The sequence below is a fragment of the Sorex fumeus genome, unplaced genomic scaffold, assembly GCF_029834395.1.
Source record: "Sorex fumeus unplaced genomic scaffold, SorFum_2.1 ptg000020l, whole genome shotgun sequence".
Lineage (NCBI taxonomy): Eukaryota > Metazoa > Chordata > Mammalia > Eulipotyphla > Soricidae > Sorex > Sorex fumeus.
The window spans coordinates 5492031-5506971 of NW_026606077.1; the positions used below are offsets into that span (position 1 = coordinate 5492031).

General features: G+C 61.3%; 1 protein-coding gene across 1 annotated transcript in view; it reads left to right on the forward strand.

Moving 5' to 3' along the window:
• The window catches only part of LOC130022596 (collagen alpha-1(XIII) chain-like), a 63675-nt gene that overhangs the window by 3828 nt on the left and 44906 nt on the right, over positions 1-14941 (forward strand). Inside the window, exons 3-8 of the mRNA XM_056113362.1 lie at positions 4982-5017; positions 5610-5636; positions 6495-6521; positions 8826-8852; positions 9512-9538; positions 12588-12653. Of these exons, the coding sequence (XP_055969337.1) occupies positions 4982-5017; positions 5610-5636; positions 6495-6521; positions 8826-8852; positions 9512-9538; positions 12588-12653 (210 nt within the window). The remainder of the gene's footprint in view (positions 1-4981; positions 5018-5609; positions 5637-6494; positions 6522-8825; positions 8853-9511; positions 9539-12587; positions 12654-14941) is intronic.

The window sequence follows — 14941 nt, forward strand, 5'->3', positions numbered from 1 at the left end:
GCGGATCACGTTACACAGAGGGGAGAGTACAGAGTGTTGTGCCCTGTTGAATCAGGGGTGCCCGGGGCTGCAGAGGCTGGCATGTCCCCCACCTCCAGGGGAGGGTGTCCATTCCCTGAGCACCCCCGTAGTCGCTTCAGGGCCCGGGAGGAGCTGTCTGGCCCTCCCGCCCCCTGGACGTGGAGGTGGTCTGTGTCTGGTCCGCACATCTGCTGAGAGATCTTTATGTGGCTGTTTCTGCTCAGTCCCACTGGGCTGGCGATGAGGAGGGGCCCAGGACACGCAGTGGGAGAAGTGGGCCGTTCCTTCCGGAAGAAAACCAGGGCAAGGCAGGGAGCTGCGAGGACGGTCTTTGCATGCAGGCCCGTGCCATGATGCTGTGATCGGCCCTCTCTCCTGAGAGTGTGGAGAACACGGCCCAGGGTGGATGCGAGGCCTGAAGGAGCTGCTGTTCCGTCGAGGAGCGTGCGTGGAGTGGGGGGCGGGGCACGCGTGGAGGTGCATGGGCTCTGGAGGGCAAACTCTGGCCCCGCACAGGAGCACACTCAGCCTGACTACACGCAGGCGAGACCAGTGAGATGATTGGGTTTGGTTTTGTGTTGGAGTCACACCCAGTGATGCGGGCTGAAGCGATAGCACAGTGGGTAGGGCATTTGCCTTGCACGCAGCCAACATGGCCAACCCGAGTTCGATTCCTCCACCCCTCTTGGAGAGCCCGGCAAGCTACCAAGAGTATCTCGCCCGCACGACAAAGCCTGGCAAGCTACCTGTGGCGTATTCAATATGCCAAACACAGTAACAACAAGTCTCAAAATGGAGACGTTACTGGGCCCGCTCGAGCAAATCGATGAACAACGGGAGGACAGTGACAGTGACCCAGTGATGCTCAGGGCTTTCTCCTAATCCTCACTCCCTGGTGGTGCTCAGGGGACCATAGAGATCGAACCTAGGTGGACCAAGTGCCAGGCAAGAGCCCTCGTTGCTGTACCATCTCTCCGGCCTGCAGAGATATTTGGGAGTTGTCAAGGGTAGCCCTCAGCAATGAGGCACATGGCACTGGAGAGAGAGAGAGAGAGAGAGAGAAACTGCAGTATTCCTGACTGAGGGCAGTGGGTGTGTGTCTGTCGGGTGGTGGGTGCGGGCAGTGGGAGGTGTGGCACGCTGAATGTGGAATGTTCGGAGCTTCCACAGAACTGTCCGACAGCCCGAAACAGGTGCCATTGTGTTGGTAGCTGGAAATTTGGGAATCAGCCCTGGTGGCAGTGTTTGCACCACAGAGATTGGTGACTGTTGTCCGAGCCGTGCTCTCTGCTTCACTCTCTCCTTCCCTAGCCAGGAGATACATTCCCAGAGGCAGTCCGTGGAGAGGACAGCACTGACCGGAAGTGAGGAGAAAACCCGGCTAGATCTGGGCAGATCAGAGAGGGGACCTCCAGCAGGAGCAGACAGAGGGAAGGGGGACTTTGGTCAACCTTCCCCACTAAAATCTTCAGTTTGGCTGTGTAGCTTTACACCAGACAAAGGGCAGGTAGGAGGCAGGAGCAGATAGAAGGACCTGCTTCCAAAATCAGGAGCCACAGGACTCTCTTCACCTTGCCATGGGGTTAAGGGAGGTGATTTCAGGGCATCAAGCCAAGCTTATTTCCCTGGTTCTCAGATTTCAAGGCATAACACCAATCAATGAACTGTCTACCAATAAATCTATAAACAAAATGCTCTAATCCCAGTTTTTGGTCTTAGAGTCCAATACAATAACATTTCATTTTACGTGCAGGGAAAATGAGCTTGCATGAAGTCAGGGAAGTTCTGAAAAATAGAGTAAGGGGGATGTGGAAGAGGGACCTCTGCTAGATATCAAAATGCACTAGACAAACAAAGCAATTAAAACAACAAATAGAGCAGAAATGGAGAGGCCAGAAACGAAGCGAAGGCACCCGGGGAATTCGACATCTGGGAATTTGGTCCATGACAAAGGCTTTATTTCACAATAGGAAGAGAAAAATAAATGGTTCAGGAAATCAAACTCGGACAGCTGCCCTTTAAAAAATAAAAAAGATTTAAAAAAGCAAACATTTAAAAAAAAATACCTGAGTCTCTACTTGATTAACACCTATGAGGCCTCATTCCAATAAAATAAAACTTTGATATAAACCATGAAGTTGAAATATTCCAGAATAAATGTATACATGCATGTTTTATAATTCTGACTAGGAAAAGCCCTTTTTCTTTGAAAGATTAAAAATGAGGGCCTACAGACACAAAATGTGCTTCTCATAGAATATTTAGTGCATACTATTAAAAAGTTTTATTGATAAAATGATTTGAGGGGCTGGAACGATAGCACAGCGGGTAGGGCATTTGCCTTGCACGCGGCCAAGGGTGTTTGCCTTGCACACGGCCGACCCGGGTTTGATTCCCAGCATCTATCCCGGCATCCCATCTGGTCCCCCGAGCACCGCCAGGAGTAATTCCTGAGTGCATGAGCCAGGAGTAACCTCTGTGTGTCACTTGGTGTGACCCAAAGAAAAGCAAAAAAAAAAAAAGATTCGAGTGTGCTTTTCAAAATTATTTACTTTTAAATTTAATCACAGGGAGATAGTTACGTGTCACTTGTTCTTGGTTGGGTTTCAGTCATATAATGTTCCAACACCCATCCCTTCACCAGCGTACATTTCCCATCACCAATGTCCCCAGTTTCACTCTGCCCTACCTCCCCCGCCCCCCGCACCCCCTCTCTATGACAGGCACTTTTCTTCAGAGAAGGCCCTTTGGAACATGACCCCAAACCCAGAGCCAGAAGGAAAACTTGATAAGCTGTGGATGTACACGTCAGGCTTCCATATGGCCGAAACGGCATTGTAAACAAGAGAAAAAATAAACGCCACCATGCACAGAATAGTTGCAGCACAGAGCAGTCCCAGAGGGTTCCTAGGCTTGACTAATAGCTTCACTCAAATCAATCAGAAAAAAGACAAACAGCCCAGTTGAAGAGATCAGTAAGGAACACAAACAGGCCATTCACAAATAAATCGGACAGGCCAGTAAACACGGGAAGGGAAGTCCGACCGCAGCCTCTCGCCCCGCAGATGTGGACTCGGACCATCCCAGCCCCTCCTCTCGAGGAAGTGAAGTACCAATTTCCACTTGGTCTATGACAACATTCTTCCCAACATCCCCAGAAAAGCCTCGGTTAGCCCCTGCGTGTGGTTCTGGCCAGAGATGCATGCCCCTGACCAGGGCCGGCTCTGTCATTAGCAAACCGTGTGATTATCCCTCCCGTGTAAACAATCTCGGGAGTGGGGTTAGGGAGCTGTTTCTTGGAAACCTCCGCTGCGACCTTTCCCTCGGGCCTCTCGTGCCGGCCGAGCTGAAAGTTTACACTCGGAGGTCTCAGGGGTTACCCTGCACGGTTTCCGGGTTTTCTCCTTAGCTCTGTTCTTGGCATAACCCCCCCTCGAGAGGAGCAGGGCGGAGGCCCTTCTGATCTCTGTGGCATCTCTCCGTCCTGCGGCTCCGTCCAGCTGAGTCCCTGCCCCACCACCATGCCCATCTGCCCTCCCAGCCGCTCGCCTGAGCGTCTCCCTGGCCTCACACCCGCAGCTTCAGAGAGGACCCACGCGTTCCAGCAAGGTGGCCAGGTCACAGCTGGCGGCTGCAGGGACGTGCCTCTGGCCCGGACCTGGCTCTGCAGCCGGGGCTTGGCGAGCACACGCCTCCTGAGCTGGGTGGGCTCACAAGCCCCCCTGCTCTGTTCCATGTGCATGGCTCAGTGCAAGCCAGTCTACGTGGCCGATGGCGGCCACGGTTTCAGGAGACTTTACGGCCTGCCTGTGATTCTGTGGCTTCTCTGGGCATCCTCGTGTCCCTGTTCTACAAATGAGGAGTCTGGGGCGTAGGGAAGGGACTCGCGTGGTCTCGGCCAGCCCAAGGCTCGGGGAGGGACTGCACCTCTCTGCGTGAGGGGGGTGACTCTGCCAGGCATGTCACAACATGGGGACCCCAGGAGAAGGGGGGAGCCCGGTGCCCAAACATCGTGCAGGTGGAAAATGAGCCGGCGCCCCATAGGGTCCCCCAGGCACCGCCAGGAGTGATTCCTGAGTGCAGAGCCAGGAGGAACCCCTGAGCATCGCCGGGTGGGACCCAAAAAGCAAAAAAAAGAAAGAAAGAAAGAAAGAAAGAAAGAAAGAAAGAAAGAAAGAAAGAAAATGAGGTGGCAAAGGTGTCGCCAGGAAGGCTCCAGCAGACCTTGAAATAGGCCCCGGGGACAGACCCCAGCTGGCGGGAAGGAAGGAGGTGACAGTCCTATTTTTTAGTTCTTCCTGCCTGGGTACACAACCCTGAGTGGCTTTGAGTCTCTTGTCATGAAACGTGACCACAAACCAGGAGCTGTGGCCAGTGACCCTCCTCCCGGTCGCCCACCTGGAGACCCATCTGTGCGGCGGCCTGAGTCACCACGGGAAGCAGCAGGAACTGCCACGCCGTCCCCAAAGATGGGGGTGGGGGGCGCTGGGGACCCTCCTGCTAGCCAGGGCAGGGGAATGTGAAGCAAGTGGCCCTAAATGCTTGCTGAAGGTCAGAGTCCTGCAAGTCGCTGAGCTCCACACCATCTCCGGATAAGTGGCCCTGAGCTGAGATTGTGTAGCCAGAGAGGACAGTGGGTGGGAGGGCCGAGCCCCCCGTCCCCGTCCCCGCCACCCCCGCTGTCCCCATCTTCCACACTGTCCACACTCCCCAGCTCTTGCTCACACGTAAGCTCAAGTGCAGAGCTCCTGAAGCTGTGGGAACTCTCTGGAAGACCCACGGACACTGGCCGTCTCTTGCCCGGCCCCACCCTCAGAGCCTGGAGACCTAGAACATTCCGTGCCTTTCTCTACCCTCCCAGCCTGCTCACCGGGCTGAGTGAGGGGTGCCCAGGGGAGCCGGGCGGGGACTTGGGAGCTGCTCCTGTTCCTCCTCGTCACCCTCCTCTCTCTCATTCCAGGGCCAGCCAGGCACCCGAGGCTTCCCCGGATTCCCGGTGAGTGGGAGAGCCACTTCCCCGTGGCCGCTGGGCTAGCCTAGCCGGCCCTCGGCAGCTGCTCCTGCATCCTTCCCAGGAGGGACGTGGAGGAACAAAGCCGGACACTCGGGGGGACAGGGCCCCAGACAGAAATCAGGGCCAGCTCGGGAGGGCAGGGGAGCCCGCAGGACACTGGTATGTGGGCCGCCCCGTCCGTTTGGTTTCAGGCCGAACAGAGGCTCCTGCCCTAAGAGGGGCTCAGAGAGGAGGGGAGGGAATCTGCCCCCATTTCTGCAGCCCTCAGTGCTGGGCAGCCCCTGGCTGCCTGGGAACCTGCCGCCCCCTCCCCACTGGGGACCCACAGGGGCTTGAGTCGCGACGGCCATTGCTGTCCACGGGGGTCTCCCTCGAGCCATCTCCTTCCCTCCCCCTAGGACCCGGGAAGGCCTGCTGTTCTCATGCCCCGTTAAGAGGGAAACTGAGGCCTGGGCTATCCAGGGTCACGTGGCCAGTAAGTGGTCAGTAGGCCTGAGCCCTAGCATATTGGATGTAGCCCCTTGGGTGGGGCCCGGGGCTGTCCCTGCTGATATCCGTCTGCTTCTGCTTTCAGGGCCCTATTGGACTGGATGGCAGGCCGGTGAGTGCACCCGTGTATGGGGGGGCTACCCCTCTTCCTCAAAGCCCCCCAGCCTCTGTCTTTGCATGAGCGTCTGGTGCATTGGAACTCTGGCTCCCCAGAGAATGCCCGTGACTGACACACAGGCAGGGCCATGCCGGGGTGGGATGGGGGACTCCCCCAGTGCGCAGCCCCTGAGCAGGGATCCTGGGGCCTCAAACATTTGGGAACTTGGTTCGGGGAGACGGGGGCAGTTCAGTGGGGAGGCAGCACCGGTGAGGAGCGGAGGGGAGCACATCCAGCTGCCCTTGCCCTGCCCCCAACTCCACCAGGACCCTCCTGGGTCTGGCCTGACACTCACATATCCCCGGCCCGGACGCCGAGGGCCCCCTCCCCAGCCTGGTGCCTGTCTCTGCATTCCAACCCTCTGGCTTGGCTTCAGGCTCAAGGGGCAGAGGAGGATTCTCCTCCACGCTTAGGAAGGAGTGAGCTGGGGGCCCCTCCGATGCCCTCAGAGGTGCCCCCACCTGTGAGGGCAGAGACCCTGTGCCCCACCCCATCACTCAGTCTTCCCTGAGCGGGTAGAGAGTGAGCGAGGACAAAGGAAAGAGATGGGCAAGAGCAGAGACTGGCACCATAGCAGAGCGGGGAGGGAGTTTGCCAAGCACACGGCCAACCCAGGTTTGGTCCCCGGCATCCCATCTGGTGACTTGAACACAGAGCCAGGAGTGGGTCCCGAGCACTGCTGGATGTGATTTCCCTGCCCGCCCCCAAAGAAATGTGCCAGTGAAGCCTTCAGGGATGTGGGGACCACACGTGGCTGGGCTGGGACGGGATCGGGATGGCCAAAGGTGGACGTGGCTCATGCCCTTCTTGCAGGGTTACTCCGGACCCAAAGGAGAGATGGTAAGATCTGACTTCCCCATCCCCGGGCGGGTGGGTGCATCCCAGGGGAGGACCGGGAGCTGCCCAGCATGGGGGCTCAGGGACAGAAGCGGTGGCTGCCCCCACGGCTGACCCAGCTGGGGACGAGCCTGGCTCACCCTCACCCCACGCAGGGAGGAGGGGTGGACACAGAGATGGTCCAGCAGGACAGAGGGAGGTGCAGACAGCCTCACGTGCCGTGTGGCACACCCTCCCCCTCGGCACACACCCTGGGGACATGAAGCCACCAGCACGCCACGAGGAGGTCTGCCAGGGCGGCATCCACTGGGGAAGCACCCGGTGCCCCCCATCCCTCCTCCAGCCTCTCCTTTCCTGCAAAGATCATTCAGTGACTCTTATCTCCTCCCCCACCCCAACCCCGCTCTCTCCCGTCTCGCAGACACACCCTTCCACCCATGGCAGGGTCCCGGCCAGTTCCCTGCCAGATTGTTGGTGTTAGGAGTGGGGGGCTTGCGCTGAGACTGCCCCCGCTCCTGTGCTCTCACCCGCCCTGGGAGGGCGCGTCCTGGCCCTCTGGCCCAGCCTCCGTTGGGTGCCAAGAGCCCTTGGCTCTCCGTCCTACCTGGTTCTGTCTGTCCTGCTCCGAAGGCAGGGGGCCTTTCCCCACTTGGGGGCTCGGCTGGAGCTGGGGGCCAGAGCCCACCACTGAGGGAGGAGAGCCGAGGCAGATGTCAGCCCTGGCTCTTGCTCTCTCGGGTGTCAAAAAAGGGTCCCCTCGCTCGGCCCAGCACCCCACAGTCACCCCGAGAGACTGGAGGGAGGTGGGCGGGTGAGGGGCCCCAGTGCCGGGAAGGAGAGCCCCCCACTGAGCTGGCATCTTACCCCCCCACTCCCTCACAGGGCTGTCCCCCACCCACCCCTGGCTCTGAGTCCCACCAAATGGCACCCAGCACCCAGATTACACCTGCCCTGGACTGTCTTAAAGGGGCAGCAGCCTCTGTGACAGCCAGCACCACCTTGACTCGGTGGGCCTTGAACCACGTCGGGGGAACTTGGAATTCCAAGGATCCCCACACTCACCCCACCCCAGGTCCTCATTAACGTGGGCTATGAATGGAAATGAAACCTTCTCGGGCCAGCCTCTGGGGTCCGGAAGGGTCCACGGGCCACAGCTGGGTTCTCTGACCTCCACCCCCCACACGCCCTCACTCGTTCTCTGTCCCCCGCAGTCCGGCCTCCACTGGATGCCGCGTGTCCCACGGTGCCTGGCTCTGAACACTGGATAGACACATGAACGGGGGGCGGGGGGCTGTGGCAAGGAGCACACGGACTGTCCCAAAGCCACTGTCCACTCCCACGCATGCCCAGAGAATTTCTCAGCATGGACGCTCGTCCTGTGGCCCGCGGGGGCCGAGACAGACTCTCCGCCAACCCCCAGATGGGCCGTCCCTGCAGAGCCGAAGACCCGCCGGCCAAGAGTCTGACCCGGGCTGAGGTTCTAGTCCATTCCGGGAGCCCCGCCACCCTGAGGCCCTGCTCTCAGGGTGCGGCCGAGGGGAAGCAGCTGGGCCAGCGCTCCTGAGCTGCGGGGTCTCGTCTCTGTCACCTCCTCGGGAGGTGAGGCTGACGTGTGCATCCTCCCCGGCTGCGGCTGCAAACTCGGCGTCCCCTGGAAGTGCCCCGAGCTGGCTGCCCCCCCCCCCGCCCGTCCAGCCGCGGGGTGTCCTTCACACCTCCTCAGCTCTGGCTCTGCAGAGAGCCAGCTGCGTGCTGCCCGTTCCCCAGAGACAAAGGTCCCCCTCGAACCCGGCACCTTCCACGGGTCTGGAAACAGGACAAGGCAGGAAGGAACCCTGAGACCCCTGATATTCCTCCTGGGGGCTCCGGAGACGGCGTCGGCTGCCAAGTGCTGGCCTCTCTCCCCAAAGTCCCCCCAAGACTGCTGCCTGGTCCCTGGCCCACTGACCCCTCAGCCATCCTGCAGGCTCTGGGTTCCAGGCTGAGGTTGCGGAGGGCAGGAGACAGAACAGACCAGTCTCTTCTGGAAGCTTCCTCCCTCCTCCGGCCGTGCTGCGTGAGAGCTGGGTGTGAGGACCCCCAGGAGCAAGGCACACCCTCAGTACTTAGTCCTGCTCCGCAGGGCCCCTGACCGGTGGGAGGGGCTGCACCTGGTCAGGGTCCCAGGTGTGCTCTCATGCGGGCATGTGGGAGGGTCCCCAGAAGTCCCCCCAGGTCAGCCCTTCTCTGCCCCTCCCCACAGGGCCTGCCCTGGGCAGCACCCCTGGGGTCACTCGCTTCCTAACCCCTCTCTCCGTCTCTCCTCAGGGCCCTCAGGGACAGAAAGGAGAAAAGGTAAGTCTGAGGGGACTCTGCGGGGGGACCGTGATGGTCAGGGCAGCAGCCCTGGGGGGAAGGGCCCTGGGGGCTCCCCACCTCCACAGTGGCCTGGCCCCCAGCCCGGCCACCTGCTTTATCCACCCCTGAGTGGCCCTGAGGGACACCGAGCTGCTGTCTGCTCCTCACCAGGCGGCCTGCTGGGAGCGAGATGCCTCCTGGAAACAGTCCTTGTGTCCTGAGGGGGACGGGATGACGGGGCACTGAGGCTGCGGGGCACTGGAGAGAGGCATTTCGTTCCTGGCCTCAAAGTTCGCGCACACGATGCACGCGCGCGCGCGCGCGTGTGTGTGTGTGTGTGTGTGTGAGAGAGAGTATGTGTGAGCGTGCATGTATGTATCTGTGTGTCTATGGCTGTGTGTGTGCGTGCATCTGTGCGTGTGTCTGTGTGTGCATGTGTGTGTGTTTCTCTTTGTGTGTGCACTTGTGTGTCTGTGTTTCTGTGTGTGCACACATGTGTGTGTGCATCTGTGTCTGTGTGTGCATGTATGTGTGTGTGTGCGTGTGTGCACGTGTGTCTGTGTCTGTATCCGTGTGTTTCACCCACACGTCTGAGGTGGTCACAGGGACAGCCCCCCACAAGTGACTAACCATCTGCTCTCCTTCCCTCCCCCTAGGGCCAGTGTGGAGAGTACCCGCACCGGGTAAGTGAACCCCTAGCCTGGCGCCCCCAGCGCACACACAGCCCCCAACTCAGCCTCACCCCTCCAGGACCCCAGCCCCTACATGCAGAGCTCGGGACAGGGACATAGAGCCCCTCTGCTCGGCGGTCAGTTGTGGGTGGGCACCGTGGGTGCGAGGGCCCCCAGGGTGTGAGTGTGCTTGGGGGGGGGGGCCTGATGTGGCCATGCCTCCACGCCTGCCCAGCCGGAGCACCCAGTGTGTTTCTGGAACCTTCTGTGTGTCGTGTGGCCCTGAGTCTCGGCCACATGTGCCCTTCTCCTTTGGTGAGGCCATGCGGCTTTGCAGAGTCGGGGCCTGACCCCTCCCAGCTTGGGCGGGGGGACTCTGTGTGCATGTCTGGTGGCCCACCAGCCATATCCGGGGGGACCTCAGGGCTATTCACGGGCCCAGGAGACCCAGCCCTGGGTGGGGGGACGTGGCCATCTGACTGTCTGCACTGAAGCATCGAGTCTGCTGCCATCAGCCTCTTTCAGCAGAGGAAAGGCCTGGGGCAGGGTGAGGAACCCGGGCCTGGACGGTTGCCCACAGCCCCAGCTCCTCCCTGTGCCTTGGTCTGAGCCCAGGAAGCTGAGCCCGGAAGCCCCTTAGACCAGCCCAGGGTCCCTTCCAGGCCAGGAGGGCGGAGTGACCCTGTTGCCCCCATAGCGGGCTCACGGCTGTAGCCAGGGAACGCCTCTCAGGTCCAGTGCAGGAGGAAGGACATCCAGGCGGCGACCCCCATCACCCTCATTGTGCCCAGAAGCATGTCCACTCAGTGGACCATGGACAGTGGACATGGACCCACTTGGTGGACGTCCAGGGGGTCAGGTTGAGACTGAGGTGGCCTGGTGACAGAGGCCACCCAACACGGGTCAAGCCAGTCAAAGATTGGGGTCTAGGCTGCAGGGACACAGAGTGGGGTAACACTTCCTGTGCACATGGGCACAGCCTAATGGTCCCCTGAGCATGAGTAATCCCAGAGCACAGAGCCAGGAGTCCGTCCTGAGCCAAATGTGCCTTCCCCCCCGGAGAGAGAGAGAGAGAGAGAGAGAGAGAGAGAGAGAGAGAGAAGAGGAAGAAACAGAAAACAAAACAAAGCAAAACAAAATCTCAGAACAGGGCCCGAGAGATCACTCAGGAGCAAGGCGCGTGCCTTGTATGCAGCCGGACCCAGGCTGGATCCCTGCACAAGTGATCCCTGAGCACTGCCAGGAGGAAGCTCTGAGCACTCCCGGCCTGACCCAAAAACCCACCCTCTCCGGTGCAAAGTGAACTCGGGCGGGCCCTGTCCATGCTGAGCCCTGAGTCCCCGGGCCCCAGGGAGGCTGAGTGGCCTTGGAACATGGACGCAGCGGGTGGCTGTGGCATCCCGAGCAGAGGCGGCCGCCAGTGGCATGTGCTCTGGGGACGCAGAGGCCCGCGAGTTCCGGCCGGCCTGATCCTGACACAATAATAGAAGGTCAGCTGTGTTTATTCGCAATGATGGGCTCACAGGATTGTTATGTCACCCGCACCAAAGACAACACAACTGCGCACGCTTCGGCCGTGTGTCAGCCGTCCTGAGAGAATGTGTCGGGGGGGAGGTGGACGGGCAGGCTCCCTAAACCCCAGCCCCGTGAAAAAAGAGGGGGAGGGTGGGGACAGAAGGTTCCAGAAGCACCTCGGGGGAGGGGGGGACAGGTGTGGTGGAGCACAGTGGGTGAGGGCAGACTTGATGAGTTGTGGGGCGGGGGTGGGGGGTGAGGTTGGGGGAAGGGGAGGAGCAGCGGGATCTGGCGTGGGGCCTGGCTTCATGCGGGGCCCCTTGCAGGCAGGAGGGTCACGAGCTGCTGCTGGGCTAGGCAGCCTGCAGCGAACCCCCCCCACCCCCCAGGGAACCGGCAGGGAGCTAGGGGGCGGGGTTGAGGCCCAGGACCCCGGGAGCGAGTGCAGCCCCCTCACCGCTCACCGCCCCCCTCCCCATCTTTTATGTCTTCACCAACTCCTTCGTCCCCCCGCACCAGGAACCCCCGAACTGGAGCGGCTCACTGGCAGCTCTGCGGGCCAGCCAGATAGTGACCGTGAAGGTTTGTGGGTCCCGGGAGGTTCCCGGGCTCCGCCCTGCTCAGAGGCCGCCCGCACACAGCTGCCCAGCACTGCCCAAGCCTCACTCCCTGCCCCCCACAGCTGCCCCCCCACACCCCAGGCCTTCAAGAGCATCCCGGGGCCTGAACACATTCCAGAGGGTTTGGGGTGTTTTTTTCAGAAACAGGAGGTTGGGCTGGCGCCAACGTGATCCTCATCACGGGGCCACTTCCTGTCACCACGGGGAGCGCGGGCCCAGTGGGCAGCAGGGCTGGGAACAGCAGGACTTTCCAGAAGAGAAAATGACGTTCGATAATTTGGAGATTGCAAATTGCTCCCTTCCCCGCCACCCCCCCCCCCACCCCCCCACCGCCCCCCGAGAAAGTGGTTGCATATGCTGGGATATCTTCCCCCGCTGTCTGCTTCCCCGGTCCTCTGGCCCCAGGGCGAGACCCGGGTAGCATTTAGCCGGTGCCCACACCAACCACACCCCGGCCGGCTCGGGGGCCGGAGCCCAGCTTGGCACTGCCCTTTCCCAGCTGCCCAGATTCGCTGACACGGGCTTTCTCTTCAAGCCCCCCAAAGAAGCCAGGGGTTGCCGCACACCGGCCCGGCCTCAAGTACCAATTTAGCTGCTGCCCAGGCTCCGGCCCACTGGGAGGGGCGGGGAAGGGTGGCTGGTGGGGCAGCGCTAGGGCCACGTGGGGGAAGGCCTGGGCAGCCAGGGGGCCACACTCGGTCAGCGGAGGGGACACTGCTGGCCAGCCTCGGTTCCTCCTTCCCTAGGAGGCTCTTCCACCCAGCGGCGGGCGCTCCCTGCCGCCCTCCTCTGCCTCCAGCTTGCTAATCTCTCTCTTCTCTCCTCTTCTCTGCCACCTGCCTTCCTGGGGACTTTCGGCCTCCTGCTGCACACCTGTGATCTTTGACCTCTGCCCTTTGGCCTTCCACCTCAATCTCCCTCCTCAGCTGCTGCCTCTTCTCAACTCCGTGCGCCTGGCTCCGCCCCCGGTCATTAAGAGGCGCACCTTCCAGGTAGACCCCCTCCCCTGCACAAACCCCGGGGGTCCCCCGAGGGGGACCAGCCTGTCTCTGGGCCCTGCCAGACCTCCGCTCTACTCCAGCTCAGTGAATTTATTTATTTATTTATTTATTTATTTATTTATTTTTCTTTTTGGGTCACACCCGGCGATACACAGGGGCTACTCCTGATTCATGCACTCAGGAATTACTCCTGGCGGTGCTCGGGGGACCCTATGGGATGCTGGGAATCGAACCCGGGTCGGCCGCGTGCAAGGCAAACGCCCTACCCGCTGTGCTATCGCTCCAGTCCCCGACAGCTCAGTGAATTTAGACAAAAGCAAACGGAGCCCCCCGTGATGGGTGCCCCGAGACCCACCCACCCCCCAATCGCCCCTGCCGACAGCCCCCTCGGGTGCCGAGACAGGCCTGGGCATGTGAGTCCTGACTTCAGCCGAGGCGGCCAGGCAGGGGACTGGGTCGACTCAGCACACAGCTGGCCCAGCAGCTGAGCGCCAGGGCTCCTGCTAGCCGACTGGGGGCCTGAGGCAAGTGGCATCACCTCCCTGCTGGGAAGGCTGCCGACTTCAGCGTTTCTAAATGGAGGCTTGGGCAATGAATGTGTGTCCAGCGGCCCCTAAACAGCAAAGGGCAGAGTTGGGGGCCGGAGAGAGCGTACAGTGGGTTGGACGTTCGCCTTGCATGTGTCTGACTTGGGTTGGATCCCGGGACCACATACAGCCCCTCTAATGCCACCAGGAGTGACCCCTGAGCACCGCCAGGCGTGGCTCAAACCCCACCTTCCCCCATTAAAGAGGATGGAAAGGGGCAGCCCGCGCTGCGTCCGCTTGTCCCAGGATTCTCTGGGCCCTCTCACGTAATTCCACACCCGTGTCTGCCTGTGAATGCCACCCTCCCAGCCACCTGACAGAGTGACCAGCGGCCAGCCAGCACAAGCCTGGAAAGGCCTGGCCACCCCCTGTCAATCACTACGTGGATCTTACAAGCCCTGCGAGACGCTCGGCACCCGTTGTGTTCCCGGGATGCTTCCCAGGCACTGGCTGGGGCCAGACTGGAACAAACGGGATGGAGTCCACACCTGACTTGGCGGCGGAGCGTCCGGGGACGGGGCAGGGAGCCCCGCTGGTCAGCCTCAGTCCTCTCTCCTGGACTGGAGGCCCGTTCCCGTGTCTGTGCCCCTGCCTGAGTCCTCAACTGCCTCTGAGAGCGGACAGGACCAAGCCCCGGGGACCTTCCCCATGGAGGCCCCTGCGAGGGGAAGGCTTCAGCAGGGGCTGCTAAAATCCCCAGTGGGCATCCTGGGGCTGGACACACCTGACGCCTGCCTCTCCCTTGGCGCAGTTGTCAGGGGACTGCCCACTCCCTTTCCGCACGGGAGCCAGAGAGCACTGTGAGGGGAGGCCAGCCCAGAGCATTCTCAGGAAGGAGGTCAGCCCAGAGCACTCTGAGGGGTGAGGGCCGGCCTAGAGCACTGTAAGAGGGAGGCCAGCCTGGAGCACTGTGAGAGGGAGGCCGGCCTGGAGCACTCTGAGAGGAGGCAGCCTGGAGCACTCTAAAGGGAGGCCAGCCTGGAGCACTGTGGGGGGAGTCCAGCCTGGAGCACTCTAAGGGGAAGCAACCTGGAGCACTCTGAAAGGAGGCCAGCCTGGAGCACTGTGAGGGGGAGGCCAGCCTGGAGCACTGTGAGGGGAGGCTGGCCTGAGCTTCTGCTGGCCTGGTGCCCTGTGCCCCAGTCTGAGGCACCTCCTCAGGACCAGTGGCCCAGGAGAAAGTCATAGAAGGGCCCCATGGGACAGGCTCTGGCCTCCTCCCAAGGACCCTGAGGCCACTCCTCCCTCCTGGCCCTCTGTCTATCCTGGGCAGGGGCCCGGGGAGGCGAAGGCTGGGCCCTCAGCAGCTCTCCTGGGAGATCTGAGGTCACCCGCCAGGGCACAGCGCGCTTGGCAGTGCCCAGACCTGCGCCGGGGCCTCCAGGCTCGCCTGTTCCCAGTGGCAAGGGTCGGGTCCCACAGAAGCAGGGGACAGCGAGGAGCCCAGGGGGAGTGGCCACACCAGGGCTCCGGTGTGTGGCTTTCCCGTCAGAAGCCTCCACCCAGTTGACACAGGACCCTGCAGCCCTGCGCGGGGCCCAGCAGGATTGGGTGGGCTCTGACAGGCTCGCGCTCACCCTGAGATGCCGCCTCCCGGGAGCTCCTGTTCCCAGTCCGAGAGGGCAGGGGAGGCATGGGGGACGGGAGTGGGGGAGGGTGGGCGCAGGGAGCAGGCCTGGGGTCAGGATTCTC